At 43.0% G+C, this 20,771-nt stretch overlaps 1 protein-coding gene and 1 long non-coding RNA gene across 2 annotated transcripts in view; one reads left to right on the top strand and one right to left on the bottom strand.

Moving 5' to 3' along the window:
* PDGFRA (platelet derived growth factor receptor alpha) overlaps window positions 1–16,336 on the bottom strand; it is a 38,979-nt gene extending 22,643 nt beyond the window's left edge. The window contains 13 exon segments of the mRNA XM_073583549.1: window positions 24–156; window positions 616–710; window positions 1,404–1,597; window positions 1,700–1,735; window positions 1,737–1,773; window positions 1,865–1,980; window positions 3,004–3,193; window positions 3,632–3,806; window positions 4,413–4,543; window positions 12,031–12,297; window positions 12,405–12,704; window positions 12,939–13,002; window positions 16,227–16,336. Of these exon segments, the coding sequence (XP_073439650.1) occupies window positions 24–156; window positions 616–710; window positions 1,404–1,597; window positions 1,700–1,735; window positions 1,737–1,773; window positions 1,865–1,980; window positions 3,004–3,193; window positions 3,632–3,806; window positions 4,413–4,543; window positions 12,031–12,297; window positions 12,405–12,704; window positions 12,939–13,002; window positions 16,227–16,265 (1,777 nt within the window). The 5' untranslated portion in view covers window positions 16,266–16,336.
* A 76-nt stretch (window positions 16,337–16,412) lies between these two features.
* Window positions 16,413–17,698, top strand: LOC141096836 (uncharacterized). The gene is made up of 2 exons (XR_012233789.1): window positions 16,413–16,517; window positions 17,156–17,698. It is a non-coding gene; the product is annotated as an uncharacterized lncRNA (long non-coding RNA).
* The last annotated feature ends 3,073 nt before the right edge of the window (window positions 17,699–20,771 follow it).

Here is a 20,771-nt window from a genome sequence, read left to right as displayed (position 1 = left end):
ATTACTGAAAAAATTTTTCTTACCGAGTACAAGTCCATCTCTTTGAAATTCCCATCGGGAATCATAGGGAAGTTGCATTGGGTCTACGTATATATATTCATGACCATCAGGGCTAATTGACTCTATGACTCTCCATCTAATTTCATACCTTGGTTTCTGATAAATGAAATATTTTATGTTTAACATTTAATGATACTAAAAAAAACAGAACGATAGATAGATAATAGATAGATAGATGGTAATAGATACTAGATAGATAGATAGATGGTAATAGATAGATACTAGATAGATAGATAGATAGATAGATAGATAGATAGATAGATAGATAGATAGATAGATAGATAGATGGTAATAGATAGATACTAGATAGATAGATATGGGATAGATAGATAGATAGATAGATAGATAGATAGATAGATAGATAGATAGATAGATGGTAATAGATAGATACTAGATAGATAGATATGGGATAGATAGATAGATAGATAGATAGATAATAGATAAATAATAGATAATATATAGATAGATGTGTAGATAGATATGTAGATAGATATAGATAGATATGGGATAGATAATAAATAGTTATGATATTGTAGACAAACATGTGTCTCTTACCTGTTTCCATATGATGACAAGGACTATGATTGAGATGATGAGTATCACCAGCAGTACCAGCACTGCAGCAGCTACAGTCAGTTCTGAGCGCAGGGCTTCAAAGAAAAGAAATCATAGATTAACCTGCAATTCAGTTCAACAGGCAAAATTAAAGTACAAACTAAAACTAATAATCAAAGTTAAAGAAGATGGATCTCCAATATAAGCTTCATTCTTTATTAAATAAATTTAACCTGGTGTACTCGCTTGGAAAATCCATGTCAGACATTCTTTAAAATTGTTTCCAATGTGAGTGTATTCAGTCTGACTGAGCCTATGCAGCCTGACTGATAGCTGCAGCTTGTGCTGAACAGTGTGAGATCTCAGCAGGTGGAGGAACACTGAGCAGATGTCAATCAGCCCACGTGTGTGGAGATTCAATACACTTGGGACACCCAAGCTTACAAACCCATTCTCTTTGGGTCTAAGGTTTTATTAATAATATGTGTAATCTACTTTGTAAAATTTGGTGTCGGATCCACTTTAATGTGTCCACAGTAGCTGGAGGTTAATCTTTTCCTATACAAATGGGGTCTCCTCTTTTGTCAACCCCATTATAGTATAGCAGTATAACTGTGAATCCATGTCATGCCTTCTTCTTGTTCGTTCATATTTTAATACAACATGTTGGCGGCTAAGGATACGTTACTCATATATGATTTATACCACAGTGAGAATAAGACAGAAATTTGTATAAAATACTAGTCCACTATAGTATTTCCAAACAGAGTAATTGGTAAATGACTTACAGGGTGCAACCAACTTCAGCTCCCTTGCAACAGCCGCGAGATCATTCTTTGCTATGCACCGGATTGCCACAGTTTCCTCCACTTTCTTGAAGTTCACTTGGCTTTTAACTAAATTGTCATTGTCCCGATGCGTCTCCATTGTGATCTCCGAACCATTGGTTACCAGAATGGACCAGAAGGAATCATTATTGCACCTGTAATATGTAATACAGTATATTAATTGCTACTAATGTACAGTTCCCCATAATCATAATATAAATATCATCGGCTTAATCTATAACAATCAGAATAGTTACTTTTTTATGTCTTTGCAAACCAACCATTCCACATCCGTGGTGATCATCCGCCAATTGCAATATCAATGCTGGAACTAGAACATTTGGAAATAAGAAAGTTTAAAGGTTTCAGTTTTATTACTTTTTTTTACTCTAAGATTTTCTATTTAAAAAAAAAATATTCACCTTTAATCTGCAATTCAAATGAGTGAGTTTTAATTTCGGCATCATTTTGAGCCACAAGCGTGTAAAGCCCGCTGTCTTCTTCCTTGGCACGTATGAGCTGTAGCATGGTTATGTATCTGTGTAAAATAAGAACTAGTTTGAATTGCAATCATTTACTTATAGTTTTATAATGTCCATTTTGCGCCACACAATACAGGAAAAGGCAAATAACAGTATATAACTAGAAGACTTTGGCCTATGCATCATCATAAGGTATTTCAACGGCACTCACAATAATTTTTTAGGTTCTTTATTTAAATTTAGCATATACAGGTACGAAGGAGACCCGCCGCTTCAGCTTGTCAGACAATGTTTTGCATACATGAATGCTTTGTCAAGACCTCATCATGGATTTGGAAGGGCCGGTTCTCTTTTGCTCCTGAACCATGCTGAATTGAAATGAACAATCTAAAAGTTTATGGTGAATGCAACTAAAATATCTTTTGATGATGGAAGTATGGATTATTGGATGAGCTGAGCACCACTAGAGAAAGCGAGATTCAACTGTAGGCGGATAATTCCTGAGAAATCACACCAATATATGTTGATTAGGAAACACAGAATGGAAGTGCTGGTCAGATGCTAATTGATTAAGTAGAATCTATCCCATTTTTGGGATCCTCTGGGAAATAGGGAACTGGATCTGGAGCGGACACAGACAGAAGAGGGCACTTGTTTGAGAACAGTATATGGGCCCTTTGCTGTCCAATAGATCATCATGATGCACAATTTCGCCTGCTTTGGAGGCAAAATGGGCCCCCTTACCTCTTGGGCCCCGATTCGGCCACAGATTGCACCAATTTTATGTCCTTCTCTGAACTGGATGACTTCCTAGTTTGGTAGTTGCCACAAAAAACTGTCCCTATCTAATCGATCGTGTTATCAAGCTCTATATAATGTCATGGTTGCCACTCTACAGATGCTGCACAGTAACAAGTTCCAGAAGGTTGAGAGTTGTAGTTTTGCAACATTTATAGAGCCATAAGTGAGGGAAAAATTGATATAATGTATGCTAATTGGGAACCTATTAGAATACTTTAGACGTGTTGCACTGTATAAAGCAGAGTGTTAGGTCAGTACGTAAAACTCTCCAGACTTACTGGGCTTCCTCTGTGGGCATTGTGCTGGTTGTGATCTCTGTCAGACTCTTATTAAGTGTTACATTGTCTTTTAACCAGTATATTTTGGGGGTTGGATAAGCATGGACGTCCACCGAGAAGCTTTTCACTTCATGAAGGTTGACGAATTCCAATAGTCCAAAATTAGGACTCAGGTCTATAAACCCTTTATCTGGAATTGCAGAAAAAAAAAACAATATTATACCATTTGCAATAACCAATATCCCCCCCAAAATAATAATACTTGTCGATTCAATTTTAGAATAAAAAATATTTCTTTTAACATCAAAATCATGACGATTATAATAATTGTTGGCTCGTAGAAAAGCATAAAAAAACAATAATGAAGGATAAAAGTGTAATTAAGCAAAATTGATCCAACAGTATGGTGCCTGCTTCAAAACTTTTTGCTAATCTTTAATCCGTAGATATTACCATATTCATCCAACATTCACTTGAGAATGATGACACGTATATGATTATTGGATTAAATTAAAATGTTTGTCAGATTCATCCGATCATTTATTACTGGCTTAATAAATTGTTAAAGCATTTATCACAGGTAAGCAATGTTTTCTTTTGCTCAACGATATAATCACCTCTTACTTACCGTGAACCGTGATATTGACTTTTTTCACTTCTATAATGTCCTCATCTATAGCACTGGTGACCACACACTCATATTCTCCAGAATCCATGACTGTTGCATTTTGTATGGTAAGAGTATATTCCAGCCTCAACTCAGGAATCTTTGTTTCTTCAACTTTCTTTAGACCAACTCCTCGCTGCAATCACAGGAAATATTAATTCTATTATACCTTTAAGCTTTGTTTTTTTGCATTGATAGACAAATGCCCTGCTGAAAAAAATGATAAGACTTTGACTATCTGCAGTCATCACTAGGAGGAGAATTTGTGTCATGTCAAATAATGCTATTAGCCTGCAAATATGGGGTTAATCTGCAGGTTAATAGTGTTCTGACAATGAGAGATCCGGTGCCAGGAGGATATTTATTCCACCCGGCAGCATTCGACTGCCAGTCATAGTCATTTCAGTCACCTCCCTGAGTATAGAGAGCGTTTGCTGTAACTGCGCCCCCATCACTAACTGACAGCTGGCTCCACTGCTGAGCTGCTGACAGTCAATGTCGGGGACTCGGTTTCAGCCGCCGCTCTCTATACACAGAGTGGTGACTGAAAGAGCAAGCAAGGCTGCTGGGGGGGATAACATTCATTTCCTCTGGGCAGTGGGGCTCTCAGTGCCACATGGAGTCCAAATGCTATTAACCTGCACATTAACCCCATATCTTCAGGTTAATAGCATTACTTTACATGATAGGTTCCCTCTAAGCTCCAGTATGAAGACTCCCCTCATCTTATATCATGACTTACCTGCTGTCCTGGATAGTTCCACTGGAATTCAACAACCTCATTTTCTAGGACAACGCAGGAAACAATGATGGTGTCTCCTGATCTGAACACTGTCTTTGTTGCCTGCATCTCCACACTTAGGTTTTCATTTACTGTAAGAAAACAAGAACCACATTATACGTCAGTGTAAGCATCGTTCCTATTCTGCTGTGTTCCGGACTTTGCCCTTACTGTTGCCCTTAAGCCTGGCTTCATTCGGCCATACTGGTTCCTGTGACATCACCGCCTGTTGGTCCCGCCCGCCGGGTTTAAATAGCTTTCCTGGACGTGACTACCTTGCTTGTATATCTCGTCCTGTACCTGATCTGCTAGCTGGGAGTTGCACGCTGTGCTACCTCCTTCCTTCCTTCTGAATCCACCTGGATTACCTGCTGCCTAACCGCCGCCGCCTGGACCTTCTGACGGTGTCTGCCTGAAGGCTCCTTCCAGTCCTGCCTCCACCGCTCACCGCTCCTACAGCACTCACGGTATGCGCTGAAGATCTTGACTGCTGTGTGCGTTTCACCTGAGAGACTTATCCCTGCTACCTTTACACATTCAGTATCAATTACCTAGTGACTTTCTCTGCCACTGCACTGTGCTCGAAGATTCCCCTCCCGCAAGGGAGAGGGCTAAGTGACTGTCCTTGCCTGCATTCTTAAGACTGTGTCTGCTTACATCTACATAGTGCTGGTGTGCAACTTGCTATCTACTGGACTGAGTTCTGCTGCTGTTACCACTGCTGTCATTGTCTGGCTCCGCCAGCACCTGTGCTGTTCTGTGCTGCTTGTTTAATACAAACTACTTTCACGTATACCTGTGTCTGTGACTCTATCATCTAGCCACTGTCTTCATAGAAACCTACTATACATCATTACAGGATATACAAGCCACCAATATGGAGACCGCAGGTGTAGAGTCCCTGGAGAAACGTGTAAGCAAGCAGCTTGCTTTGATACGGCAGGATGTGGCAGGCATTAGGACCCAGCTGGACACGCTGGAGCAACGTATCGAACACAACGCCGGGGCAGCAGAGGCACAGTTGCAATGACTGGCAAATCGGATTACGGCGCTGGAACAAGCAGCTCCTCTTCAGGGTGATCGTGTTCTGGCGTTGGAGCAAGCGATTCCTATGCAGCTCGATCGGATTGCTGCTCTGGAACAGGCCCCAGCCGCGCAGGTAGCAGGTGCTGCCCGGGATACTACACCGACCTTCCCGAAGCTTCCACCCTTCCGGTTCGCTGGTGAGAGGGATAAATTCCGAGGATTTTTGAACCAGTGCCGGATCTTCTTTGCTGCTCATGCCCCACAGTTCACTACTGAACGCTCCAAAGTTCTGACTATAGTCATGCTGCTGTCTGGTAAGGCGCTCGCATGGGCCAACCCTTTGATTGAGACCGACGACCCCCTGCTTAACTCTATGGACAATTTCATTGCCGCAATGACGCAGATGTTTGATGACCCGAACCGAGCTAATACTGCTGAGACGACGCTGCTGACCCTTCGGCAGGGGAAGCGTTCGGTGCTGGAGTATGCATTGGACTTCCGTAGATGGGCTTTAGACACCACCTGGAACGGGGCAGCCAAGCAGGCCATCTTCCGCAGGGGATTGTCTACGGCAGTTAAGGATGAACTGGCACGCGGGGACTCGCCCGTGCTTCTTGGGGACTTCATCAATCACTGCATCCGCATTGACAATCGACTCTCCGAGCGCAGACAGGAGCGCTGGTCTGATCTACGGTTTAATAACACTGTTCCGTTCTCTTCTCCCTCCAGAGATGTCACCAGCAGGAGGAATCCCGAGCCCGAGCCCGAACCGATGCAGGTGGATGCCGTACGTAGAAATCCTCCTGATGCCCGCAAGGAGCATCGCTTTAAGGAAAACCTGTGCTTCTACTGCGGGGGGACCGGTCACTTCATCTCCGAGTGTCCAGTCAGGAGACGTAAGACGGCTGCAGCTATCATTGATTGTAACTCCGAGGCGGGGGAGTCCTGCGTCCTAGATCTGAACAATTCGGGGGGCAGAGACAATCAGAGAGACCTGGACTTTGCCGATATGAATTCGCTGGCATCTCTTCCATTGAACGCAGTGGTGATCTCGATGACATCCGTCGTTTCCTCCTACTCCGCTACTAAGAAGAATTCCCACTATTACCTATCCTTGAGGGTCTGCTTCCAGGGTCGGTGTGTCGAGAGCGCCGCCATGTTGGACTCCGGGGCCAGTGGGAACTTCATGGATATCGCGTTTGCAAGGAAGCATGGAATCAGGGCAGTGAAGAGGGAGTCGTCAGTCTTGATGGAGACAGTAGACGGGTCGCCACTTACATCTGGACCGGTAACCATGGAGACTGAGTCGGTGAAGGTATGCATTGGAGAGGAACATGTGGAACATTTGTCCTTTTTACTAATATCTTCTCCTCACTTCCCTATTATCCTGGGGTTACCTTGGCTCCAGGTTCAGAATCCTCGCATCAACTGGGAGACCAGGGAAGTGCAGTTCCCTCCAAGTTCTAACAGCAACCCCGCTATTCCTAAGGTCGCTGCTATCCCCAAGGTAGTAGCTACGACTGAGGGACAATTACCACCGGAGTATCAGGATCTGGCAGAGGTATGTGACAAGAAGAGGGCAGATATGTTACCTCCCCACCGGCCTTATGATTGCCCGATAGAACTGGTATCTGGGGCGGAGATCCCATTCGGGCGTATTTACCCTTTGTCTGGTCCTGAATTAAAGGCCTTGAAGGACTTCATCGACGAGAATCTCGCCAAGGGCTTCATCCGACCGCCTACTTCTCCTGCAGGTGCACCAATCTTCTTCGTGAAGAAAAAGGACGGGGGTCTGCGTCCTTGCATGGACTACCATGATTTAAACAAGGTAACGGTCATGAATCGGCACCCGCTACCCTTAATCTCTGAACTACTGGAGAGGGTGAAGCAGGCTAAGATATTCACCAAACTGGATCTTCGGGGAGCCTACAATCTCGTGAGAATTCGGTCTGGAGATGAGTGGAAGACGGCCTTCCGCTGTCGTTATGGACACTTCGAGTCACGGGTCATGCCGTTCGGACTACGAAATGCTCCTGCAACCTTTCAGCATTTTGTTAATGACATTTTCCGAGATGTGCTTGATGTATTTATGGTTGTGTATCTCGATGACATTTTAATCTTTGCCAGTGATCTCGAGGAACATCGGCTCCACTTGAGGACAGTGCTGCAACGCCTGCTGCATAACCATCTTTACATCAAATTGGAGAAATGCGAGTTCCACAGGGCAACAGTGCAGTTCCTCGGTTATGTCATCTCTCCACAGGGTCTCCAGATGGACAATCAAAAGACCAGAGCGATCCAGGAGTGGCCAGCGCCAGGATCGGTGAAAGAAGTTCAGATGTTTGTGGGATTCGCCAACTTCTATAGGCGCTTCATCCGTAACTTCTCTGAGATTGTGGCACCCATCACCCAACTGACTAAGAAGGGGGTACCGTTCCGGTGGACTCCGCAAGCCCAGGAGGCGTTCACACGGCTGAAGGACAAATTTGTGTCGGCTCCCATCTTAAGACATCCAGACCCAGACCTGAGCTTTACTCTTGAGGTGGATGCATCGGATGTCGCCATCGGCGCAGTGTTGTCACAGAGAGGAGGTGAGAAGGCAGTTCTTCATCCTTGTGCCTTTCTTTCTCAGAAGCTTTCCCCGGCGCAGAAGAACTATGACGTAGGGAACAAGGAGTTACTGGCGATTGTGACGGCATTCAAGGAGTGGAGACACTTGCTGCTGGGGTCCTCAACTCCAATTACAGTTCTTACCGACCACCGAAACTTGGAATTCATGCAGTCCGTAAGATGTTTGAACCCACGTCAGGCACGTTGGAGCTTGTTTCTAAACCAATTCAACTTCATCATCTCCTACAGGTCGGGGGCACGGAATGGTAAGGCAGATGCGCTATCTAGGATTGCTGCTCCTGAGGAAGTGATTGAGTCGTCTCCTAGTACTGTTGTGTCTCCCGCTCATTTCATCTCTGCAATCCATCATCAGGATCTTCTGTCTGAGATCAAAGCAGCATACGCAGCAGATCCGTTGCTAAGGCAACCTACCCCCGAAGTAAGCCTAAATTTCAGTGGAGGAGTGTGGTTACAGGAGAATCGGCTGTATGTACCAGAGGTGACAAGACTTGAAGTCCTCCGACTGATCCATGATTCTAAGATTGGGGGACATCGTGGAATAACGAAGACCCAAGAGTTCCTGGCTCGGTACTTCTGGTGGCCTTCGTACCGGAAGGACGTGGAGGGATACGTGTCATCCTGCGAGGTATGTGCTCGGTTCAAGACGCCTCGTGCGTCACCTTCCGGGTTGTTACAACCCTTGCCTATACCATCTCGTCCCTGGAGATCCATCTCAATGGACTTTATTGTTGAACTACCGGTCTCCAAGGGTAAGAACACCAATCTAGTGGTCGTGGACCGCCTCACTAAGGCAGCACACTTTATCCCTTGCGCTGGATTACCCACAGCAAAACAGACTGCAGACTTGTTGATTCAAGAGGTGGTCCGTCTGCACGGGGTCCCGGATGAGGTGATCTCGGATCGTGGGGTGCAGTTCACGTCTAGGTTCTGGAGGTGTTTCTGCGTGGCTCTGGATATTAGAGTAAGTCTGTCTTCGGCTTACCATCCACAGACCAATGGACAGACGGAACGTACGAATCAGACCCTGGAGCAGTACCTCCGTTGCTACTTAAGTCATCTGCAGGACGATTGGGTAGATCTGCTTCCCCTGGCAGAGTTCACATATAACAACTCGCAGCACTCCTCAACTAAGCAGTCACCGTTCTTTGCTAATCAGGGTTACCACCCAAGCATCTTGCCGCAGTTCCCCAAGGAGGCTGCAGTGCCTGCTGTGTCTGACCATCTTTCCTTCTTACAGCAGAATTTGGAAGCTCTAAAGACCACCTTGACGACAGCGCAGGAGAGGTATAAGAGAGCAGCAGATCGTACCAGGAGGCCGGCTCCGGTGTATAAGGTGGGAGATACGGTCTGGTTGTCTACCAAGAATCTGAGGGTGAGGGCACCGACTGTCAAGCTTGGACAGAAGTTTGTAGGGCCATACAAGATCGTGGCTCTAGTGAATTCGGTAGCGGTGCGTCTGAAATTGCCCCCTGCCTGGAAGGTTCACCCGGTGTTCCATGTTTCCCTACTAAAGCCAGTTGTACTAAATTCCTTCCCAGGGCGTACTTCCTCTCCTCCAGCTCCAGTGCTCGTTGATGGACATGAACAATATGTCGTGGAGAAGATTCTGGATTCACGGATCTTCAGAAGGAAGCTGCAATACCTGGTCAAGTGGCAAGGATACTCTGTCGAGGAGAATTCCTGGGAACCGGTGGAGAATATCTGTGCTCCGCGGCTGCTGAAGCAGTTTCATCTAAGGTACCCGGACAAGCCTGGTCGAAGATTGTCCGGAGGACATTCTTTAAGGGGGGAATAATGTAAGCATCATTCCTATTCTGCTGTGTTCCGGACTTTGCCCTTACTGTTGCCCTTAAGCCTGGCTTCATTCGGCCATACTGGTTCCTGTGACATCACCGCCTGTTGGTCCCGCCCGCCGGGTTTAAATAGCTTTCCTGGACGTGACTACCTTGCTTGTATATCTCGTCCTGTACCTGATCTGCTAGCTGGGAGTTGCACGCTGTGCTACCTCCTTCCTTCCTTCTGAATCCACCTGGATTACCTGCTGCCTAACCGCCGCCGCCTGGACCTTCTGACGGTGTCTGCCTGAAGGCTCCTTCCAGCCCTGCCTCCACCGCTCACCGCTCCTACAGCACTCACGGTATGCGCTGAAGATCTTGACTGCTGTGTGCGTTTCACCTGAGAGACTTATCCCTGCTACCTTTACACATTCAGTATCAATTACCTAGTGACTTTCTCTGCCACTGCACTGTGCTCGAAGATTCCCCTCCCGCAAGGGAGAGGGCTAAGTGACTGTCCTTGCCTGCATTCTTAAGACTGTGTCTGCTTACATCTACATAGTGCTGGTGTGCAACTTGCTATCTACTGGACTGAGTTCTGCTGCTGTTACCACTGCTGTCATTGTCTGGCTCCGCCAGCACCTGTGCTGTTCTGTGCTGCTTGTTTAATACAAACTACTTTCACGTATACCTGTGTCTGTGACTCTATCATCTAGCCACTGTCTTCATAGAAACCTACTATACATCATTACAGTCAGCAATAGAGAGTCATACTTATGAACAATTCTTCCTTCTTCAATTATCTCCAGATAAATAGCCAAAAAGTGAAAAAAATGTCCCAATTATAGTTTGATTAAAATGATCCAAAACATTGGAGAAAAATTATCGATTCTCCTCTGGCTTATATTTTATTATGGAGACCATGGGCACAATGGCATATTGTTTATACGTGCTTTGCCCCTAGCTTTGGGAATATAACTTGTCTGGCTGCTTATTGGTGTTTCAGTTTCATATTGAGAATACAGAAGAGTAATTTGGTAATATCGTATCTAGTAACAGAGGGGAAGGTTACTTTTCCTGCAGTCCCTAAGACTATTCCGCTATTTTGGGGTAAATGACTCCAAGTCTAATCACATTCCAAAAAATTATCTGGAACACATGAGACCATACATTATGCATTCTCTGGGGGGATTTGGCATTGACAAGAATATTTAAAAAGTAGCAGAATTTTTTACATATCTCATCTTTTTTTTTTAACAACTTTAACAACTTGAACTGGAGAAAAAGCGTCTTTAAAATCTGCACGAGACAAAACAATAAGTTAAGCTATCCTTTAGTACACAAGAAAAATTAAACACTTTGCCCACAAAAAAATCATTTTTTTACACTGTCTACATTATAACAGTGTCTAAAGTTATGTATTTACATTTTGATAACTTGTGAGTTCCTATCCTTCGTGTCAGAAAAGAGATGAGCAAATCTTCCAAAATTTCGCTCGATTCAGCAGTCAGATTTGATTCGGTCCAAATTGAAAGTACCATAATTGCCATGAAAAGATGTTTATTATGCTCTGAAGGTCGCCCCACACCCCCAAAGTATAAAAAAAAGAAGTCAAGGGAAGGGCTGAATAACTATCATGGCTGCTTACACCACTTAAGCTCCCAATCTTCCTCTCTGGTCTTTGGCACTTTCGACACAGAGGACTGATGACTTGTGTCATTCTCAACTTGACCTTGCCAGGTCAATCATTGGCTTCAGCATTGGAAGAAATGAAGACTGGAGCAAAGGACCAAGGAGCTGCAGCAGAAGTGGAAGCAGTGTAAGGAGTCAGGTGAGGCATAGGACAGGTGAGTGTAAAATGTTTTTTAGTTAACCCCTTCCTGAACCTCAAAAATATCCAGCAAAGTGGTAACCATTAGAATCAAATTGCAAAAATTTGGGGTCCTCGAGAACCTGATATTTTAGGGAAATTCCAAGCTAATGCAATCTGTTACACATCAATTTGCTAATCTCCATAAAAGATCATATGATTATAGTCCATGTAGCTACAAAAGTTCCCTTATAGATGGTGAAGGGATGTGGACGATATATCTACAATTTAGTGGATTTTATGCAAGTTAAAGTAGGTTTGTAGATGCTGTATATACCTTTCCAGGTCTGCACTATAAAGTCTTCAGTGTTGATGAATGTGCCATTGATTGTTGTCTCACAGACATAGGCACCCGATGGGAAAAACCCCAGAAAGCCTTGCTTGCTATCATAGACAGCATTTACAATCTTGTTTTCATCCTTGTTCCTTAAAATCACTTGGACATTGGGATCGGTGATTCGGCAGGCAATAGTCGCAATTTCACCTTCTGGTACTAAAATGAAGTGCTCCAACATGCCAGATCGGACAAAGGGCACTGCAGGATCTGTGAAAACACAATCACATGAGGACATGGCATACTGGCTGTCAGTACCTGGACTGCCCCTTGTACAAATCTAATATGGTTTTCCTCAATTTGGAGAATAAACCAACCTGGAACATAAACATATAAGTCAGTGCCCTGGTTCTCTTCAGCTTGGACGTCAGTATAATAACAGGTGTAGTTTCCAGTATGATGGGCAGAAGCGTTCTTCACTTCTAACACAGACACAAATAAGCCACTGTTGTTTTCTTCACTGTGAATTTCCACATCCTCCGAGTTGGGATATTCCCAGCCTAATTCACTATCCCCAGCGCACTTTATAGAGAAGGAATCACCCAACCGTATGACTGATACGTTAGTTGCTGTTGAGATTACAGGTACGGAAAGTTGACCACGGATAAGCCACGGAACTAAAAAACAAAGCAAGAAACAGTAAGTTTAACTCTCAACATTCAATTTACAGTTAATCCATGACAAAAAGCCAACACAAAGCTGTAATATATGACTAATGAATCATAATCGCATCTTAAGTCTCTTATGTATAGATGTACCGGAAATTAATTATTCTAATTGTATTTGTGTATTGTTAAAAAAATGCTGTAAGTTTACAAAATAGGAGACATATAGATATACACAACACTTACCGACAATTAGGACACATCCCAAAATAAGGGATGTCCTTGTGGCTGATGCCATTATTTTTGGAAACTGCAATTAATAAAAAGAGAAAAGTTATTAGTACATGTGATTGCATCAACCAATAATATATTTAAAGGGGTTGTCCGGAGTTTGGACTGCAGACTTGTGAATCATCGCACCGTGTGCTGTGAAGATTCTCAAGTGCCAGCCTTGGCAACTGCAAGTATGAGATTTGCATACATGTGGTCACATGCCGACTAGACATGTGCACAACCTCGCTCAATGTAAGGTAATTGAGCGAGATCAGACAAAGTCTAGCTGGAATGTGGCCGGGAGTATGCAAATCGCATGCTTGTGATCACATGACCGCCCACTCCCAATGTCAGCATCGGAGAATCCTCACAGTGCGCAGTGCATACGATGTGAGGATTCACAAGTCTGCAGTCACATACAATGACTGCAGATTTGTAGCCTAAGGTCGGACAACACCTTTAAGGTAATATTCAATGATTTGTTGTCATCATGTGAAATTCTGGGTTCCATATTGAGTATCATACTACTATCTACTAGTGTGTATTTATTATGACAGCGGTAACAGGATACCATTCATCAGTCACCAGTAACTAGAGCTCTACCTCTTCTGTCAAGTTTCTTATTTCTTAAAGGGAACTTGTCACATGATTCATGCTGCCCAAAAGGGACAGCATGAATCAGAAGCCTGGCGGGATGAATGCAACCAGGTATATTTGTTTCTAAAACTATTTCAGAGAAAATATAGATAGAAGATCCCCAGGTGATTGACAGATGAGAGATTTGTCAGTCACCTGGAGCAGCACTTGGAAAAGACATCTGGGTCGGTTCCGGACTAGTCTCATCTATTACCAATGACCCAGATCTCACTATATTCTCTCTGAAACGTTGGGGCAGAGAAGAGCATAACTGGCTTTGTGTGGCAGATCCATTTAAGGCCTAGATCACACACTGTTTTTTTAGCATTTGTTTTTGTAAAAACCATCATGCATCTCATAGCATTTTTGTGTCTTTTTTAAATTTGTAACATACCCTCAAAAAACTAAGCAGATTTTTAAGAAAATGCATCTGGTCTTCAAAATGCATCGCATGCTGCTTTTTTTATGTTTCACCACAGTCTTTAAAAAAATATCAGGCCTCAAAGTTCTCGAACAAAAAACATCCATTCAAAACAGAAAAACATCATGAAAAAATACCTTAAGGCTATGTACAGACGTTGAGGCTACGTGGACTGCGGTTTTGTATTCCCATAGGGAATAATGGTACTGTACACCGCAGCAAAAACTGCTGCGGACCCGCAGCGGAACCACAGCAGAATCCGCAGCGTGTGCACACACCCTAAGTATTTGGTGCAGAAACTTCTGTATGTCTTGGCAAGAAAAACGCAGCAGCAAAAAAATGCATGCTTTTTTTACATGCGTTTTTGGTGCAGATTTTTCCTCTTTCATTAGTATGGTCAAATCTGCAGCAAAAACACTGAAAGAATTGACATCCTGTAGATTTAAATCTGCACCAAATCTGCAAGTCACAAATAAGCAAAGTGTGCATGAGACTTCAGGATTCTCATTCACATTGCCGCCACTAGGAAACCCTTCACATTGTGACAAATCTGCACTAAAAAAACTTAGCAAAAATGCAACATGCACAAAGCCTAACAGTCAAAGCCATCAGCGAGCTGGTCTTCCAGTACGGATCGTAACCCTTATACCTTACTTCTCCTGAATAAGCAGAATTTTGATATGGTCATAACTCAGCTCAGAAATTATTCATCAGAAGATGGAGAGTTGCTCCAATCTCTGCTATTAGATGAGCTCGCTGACTAATTCACACTTACCTACTTTTGCAGTTTGCTATGTGCAATGATGCATAGAGGCTGTAGAAATTAAATGGTCCAGAAAATGAATTAAAAGCTAATGCAAAATTGAGTATTGGCCAAAAATATAAAAAATATATTTTTTTTTAAGGGAAAATGAAGTAGCAGGATTGGCAATATGGTGACTCAGTTGTTAGCACTGGGTTCAAATCCCACCAAGGACAACATCTACAAGGAGTTTGTATGTTCTCCCCGTGTTTGCGTGGGTTTCCCACCAATTTCCTCCCACATTCCAAAGACATACTGATAGGGAAACTAGATTGTGAGTCCCAACGGGGACGGTGATGATAATTTCTGTAATGTGCTGTGGAATTAATGGCGCTATACAAGTGATCCATAATAAATAACATTAATACGCTATAATAATTTTCTATTAATGCTTATGGGAATATTTAAAGTTTACATGCTTGGGTCATCACCCTCCATATAATGACATAAAAATGTTTTATTTTAACTTTCCATAGAACTGACAAGTGTGACCAAAAGGATGCAGCTACCAGATTGTATATACTGTATATAGTATAACTAGAAGCATTATTAATATATGCTCCTGTATAAGCAGGAGGCCATGCTCTGTGCTGTCATTTACATAAGAGGGTCTCAGTCCTGGGGGGAATCACTGTGGCATCCTCCTGAGAGGAGGATAAGCCTCACACCTTTACATTCACAATTTCATATATGTACTTTTTTACTAATGTGATATTTTTAGATAGCAGCTCAACCCTCACTGTCCATGTATCATTTTTCTACATTTTTACATGTCTTGCAGTATGGGAAGAAATCTGGTTGTGACATGGGGAGGACGTACAATGCAAAGTCCATGGAGCCATAACCAAAAAGATCTTGTGTCACATTGTCCCCCTTTAGAACATCAAGTAAAAACAGTCTAAATTAGCCAAAAATAAAAGGATCAAAATCTAAGAAACTGTGGTTAACGCCGGCACGGAGTAGTTGCGCCCATGGGGTGAGATAACCTCCCCAACTTCAAAGAAGCCCCATGCTGCTCTGTCTCTCTCTTATCACATTTTGGCTGCTCTTTATCAACAAAGCAAAATCCTTTATCTAAAAAAAAGCCTGGGCACAACTGATCAGATAAAAAATAATTACTACACTGTAATAATAACATACACATCAAGATCTAAAGCAATTATTGTGATACATTGTTAATGTATCATCCATGTTCCTCCGCCTGCTGCACATACCTCACCCAGCACAGCGGACCACCACATATGGGGACAATTACAATAGCTACAGTCATTCATTATACACATTTCTCATGGCTATTAATCAGATCAGTTTGGCAAGTTAAAGGGGTTGTCCACTACTATGGCAACTCCTTCTTGAACTAAACATTTGGCCCCAATAAAATAAATAAAAAGAATATACTCACCTCCCATGCCGGCACCGTTCCAACGGTGTTGGCCCTCATGATCCTGAAGCTCCGGTGTGGTGTTATGACATGTGACCGTGGCACCCAATCAGCGATAGAGTCCCTGTCTCCGCCTTGATATGGATTAAACAGGAAGGAGAAGCCAGGAATCAGCTGCCCTCTGGCTTCTTCTTCATGTTTAATGAAGGTGGAGACAGGGATGGTAGCACTGATTGGGCGCCATGATCACGTGTCACAACATTGCACCAGAGCTCCGGGACTGTGAGTGCTGACACCGCTGGAATGGCGCTGGTGCGGGAGGAGAGTATAGGCTTTATTATTTTATTAGGGCCAAATATTTAGTTCAAGAAGGTATTGTCCTAGTAGTGGAAAACCCCTTTAAGCCACATTTACACATTCAGTATTTGGTCAGTATTTTACCTCAGTATCTGTAAGCCAAAACCAGAAGTGGGTGATAATCCAGAAGTGGTGACGTGGTTCTATTATACTTTTGTTCTGATTGTTCCACTCCTGGTCTCAGCTTACACATAGTGAAGTAAAATACTGACCAAATACTGATCGTATGAATGAGGCCCTAAATGACAGTATTTCTTTGCCTCCACTTTGCTAAAAAAAAAATTAATTGATTGTTGGCTACAAAGTAAATGTACATTGTGCTGTATACTGTTTTTCAGGCCACATTCACGCTGTCAGTATTTGTTTAGTATTTTACCTCAGTATGTGTAAGCCAAAACCAGGAGTGGGTGATAAATCCAGAAGTGGTGACGTGTTTCTATTATACTTTCCCTCTGATTGTTCCACTCCTGGTTTTGGCTTATAAATACTGAGGTAAAATACTGAACAAATACTGACAGCGTGAATGTGGCCTTACATGTATATTCAGCATCAAATTTCTAAATTTCAATTATGTGTATATGGTTTTCTTCCAGAACCACAATACAACTCATGGAGGCCTCAATGGAGAAAAAGCAGCTGTCATCATATGATGAACTTTGCAATATGGTCAAACTACTCTCAAAATGTCATCTGCCCGTACACTATACCGATGTAATACATGCAGGCCACTGTGATGTGCTAGACATTTTTTTCTCTGTTAAAATTCTTAAAATGAACCACTGTGACAAGATTACTTGTATAATATGTATTCTAAAGCTTTTATACCCTGGGTATGGACCTTGGAGGAAAAAAATCTCATGGAAAACTTTGCGAAGCCCGTTTCGGCAGTCCTCACACTAACCACTAGAGGTCTCTGTTACACACATGATAATGCAGATGTTCCAGAGCTGGATGCCAGTGTCTCTGCAGTCGGCACCACTGCCAGCATCAGCACTCAGTGCCAACCGAGTCCACTGCTCCCATAGTCTAAAACTACTGGATTGTACCACTTTCAAATATAACGCCATGTGCTGAGTGAATGAATCCATTAAAAATAACAATGTAATTATGATGTAAATATAACGGGTGAAATATTATTACAGAGGTTCATTTATTGTATTCCTATATGATAGGCACCTATAGGACATGTTAAATTCAGAAGGTTCAAGTCACAGGTGCTATGCCAAATTACTGTATGCCATTTATCATTATGTTTGTACTGAACGTAAAATATAGACTGGTTTTATATTTCATTATTTAAACGTCAGGGACCGATGCAAAATATGGAGACAGTTCACACTGCAATTGTTTCCATTACGACTGTGACTGATGGACATTGCAAGGCTCCATTAACACCTGCGGTGGAGGCTCCGTTCACACCTGCGGTGGAGGCTCCGTTCACACCTGCGGTGGAAGCTCCGTTTCACACCTGCGGTGGAGGATCAGTTTCACACCTGCGGTGGAGGATCAGTTTCACACCTGCGGTGGAGGATCAGTTTCACACCTGCGGTGGAGGCTGCGTTTCACACCTGCGGTGGAGGCTCCGTTTCACACCTGCGGTGGAGGCTCCGTTTCACACCTGCGGTGGAGGCTGCGTTTCACACCTGCGGTGGAGGCTGCGTTTCACACCTGCGGTGGAGGCTCCGTTTCACACCTGCGGTGGAGGCTCCGTTTCACACCTGCGGTGGAGGCTCCGTTTCACACCTGCGGTGGAGGCTGCGTTTCACACCTGCGGTGGAGGCTCCGTTTCACACCTGCGGTGGAGGCTCCGTTTCACACCTGCGGTGGAGGTTCCATTTCACACCTGCGGTGGAGGCTTCGTTTCACACCTGCGGTGGAGGCTCCGTTCACACCTGCGGTGGAGGCTCCATTCAGCAGTTTTTGCACTATGTGGAATAGAGATTTGTTGCATAACGGATGCAAGCAAAAGCAGAAAGTCCCCATTGACTATAATGGGGTCTGTCTGACTTTTGACGTGTGTTTGTTTCTTTAGCAGAAAAAAAAAATCATAGGATGCTGGTAGGAAAAGAGAGAAAAAAAAATGTTTAAAAAAATTCTAAATAGAATCTACTCCTCAACCTACTGTCTCCTTCCCCACCATACTGTATGTAGCATGTAAGCCTGAAAGGGCAGGGTCCTCTCCCCTCTGTATCAGTCTGTGATTGTTAGTTTGTTTACTGTAAGTGATATCTGTAATTCGTATGTAACCCCTTCTCATGTGCAGCACCATGGAATCAATGGTGCTATATAAATAATAATAATAATAATAATAATAATAATAATAATAATCTTTGCACTGCGGTTTTTAGCATTGCAGCAACAAAATATTAAGTAACATGAGTGTGAAATCCATTTTAAGAAAAAAAAAACCAAAGACTACAATGGTTTTCTACAACAGAATCAATCTGACATATTACATTTTCGTTAGCAGTTTGGAGTTTTCTGTTATCCGAGGGCAGACCTCGGGGGATTATATTTGTGTTTTATTGATGTTTTGTCACCTAAAAATGGAAACAGATGCACGTTTCTATTGCTTTGGGGGAAAAAAATAAATGAAAGTAGGTAGTAAAAAGAAGATAAAAGCAAGTGTGAACAGACAGTAAAGATAATGCTGTTTTGTGGGTAATATCCTACAAGTTATTTAGTTCTAACCAGTGCTGTGTGCCCATAATAATCTATTTTATGCCATATTTGTCCTCTAGGTCTATATATTTCCCAAAATCTGCTGTTTGCTGTAAATAGAATCCCTGAAAAAATATGCAATTGTGCAAACTTTTCAGTACTGGCATGAGAGTATACTGCCATGTACCAGACAGATATATGTCCAATCAACCATGATAGTGATAGTGTAGGGAGATGTTAGGTAGTACATGGGATATATGGACAGCTACATGGTGTTAATGATTAGGGGGTCACCACATCTCTATTTTAGGGTGCTTTTAGATAAGCATGTGAAAATCCTCCAGAATAAAATAATGATTTTTCATCCATATATCTATATGCCATCAGTATGTCATCCTTCTGTCCATTTTTCACAGATGTCATCCACTGAAACTTTAAATAGTTTTCTATGCTATTAATTGCAATGGATCTGCAAAAACCGGATACCATGCGAATAGTGTCCATCTAACATTCCTTTTTTAGCACACATTGAGGTTAATGGACAAGTTTGATGGGTAAAACGTAAGAAATTTGTGCATTTTTTACAAGCAGACCAACAGTCCTTGTGGGAACACATTCCTGTAACGCCACTTTCAGACCTCAAAGTTTTTTCACATACTCAAAAAAAAAAAAAATAATGGTACAAGCGTCATCAGGGTTTTGGATGGCAGTTTCCTCAATGTTTGGCCCAGGTCAGTTTTCACCATCAGTGTTTCATCAGTGATTTTCACATATGAAAAAATAAACGAATTGCAAACCTTTTTCTACACATTACTATGTTAATTACGGGCAGCACGCAGACTTTGCACTGATGCCATCCGTGTGCGCTCCGTGACTTTCGCAGACTTGTAATGGCACTTTTCATCTGTGATGCAGGTAAAAAACTGACATATCTCCATGATTTCTGCCGGGACGTCTGTCTGCAAAAATCGCTGACTTGTAAGCAGCCCTAGAGCATAATGGCTCAAGGACACCCCCCCCCCCCCCCCCCCGTAAAAATCGGACAAGTGCAAAACGTCGTTTCGATGGATAGCACTCGTCCCCATGTTATAAAATGAGGCCGTACATGTCGGAGGAAACAACCGCAGCATGCACGACCTGCCTCTGATTCTCAGATCGCTCTTGGCCATTCAAGTCTATGGGTCCTTGGGGCATCAGAGTGGGGTCCGATTTTCTCGAACAGACTGAATGGAGAAGGCGGAGAACTTTTTTTTTTTTCTCCACACCCCAAAAAATTGGATCACACTAGTCTGATCAGAGTGTGATTAGCATAATTGGCCCAATTTTCTCCACTGAGAAAACCGGTCGTGTGACTCTAACCTAAATGGTGTGTGATGTATCCCTAAAAATCACAGATAGAGCACACACATAAAACACAGACGTCTGAACTACCTTGACGACATTATTGGCTGGTAGAGTTGAGCGACTTTGGTCGGATCGGGTTTCATGAAGCAAAATTTGTTTCAGATGAAACTGGTCCGACTAGGGCAAAAAAGGTCGGAGTTTCGT

The sequence above is a fragment of the Dendrobates tinctorius genome, unplaced genomic scaffold, assembly GCF_039654945.1.
Source record: "Dendrobates tinctorius isolate UK_male_01 unplaced genomic scaffold, ASM3965494v1 ptg000079l, whole genome shotgun sequence".
In the NCBI taxonomy this organism is placed as follows: Eukaryota; Metazoa; Chordata; class Amphibia; order Anura; family Dendrobatidae; genus Dendrobates; species Dendrobates tinctorius.
Note: the sequence above shows the minus strand (reverse complement) of the source record. Positions and strands in the feature narration are given on the sequence as shown.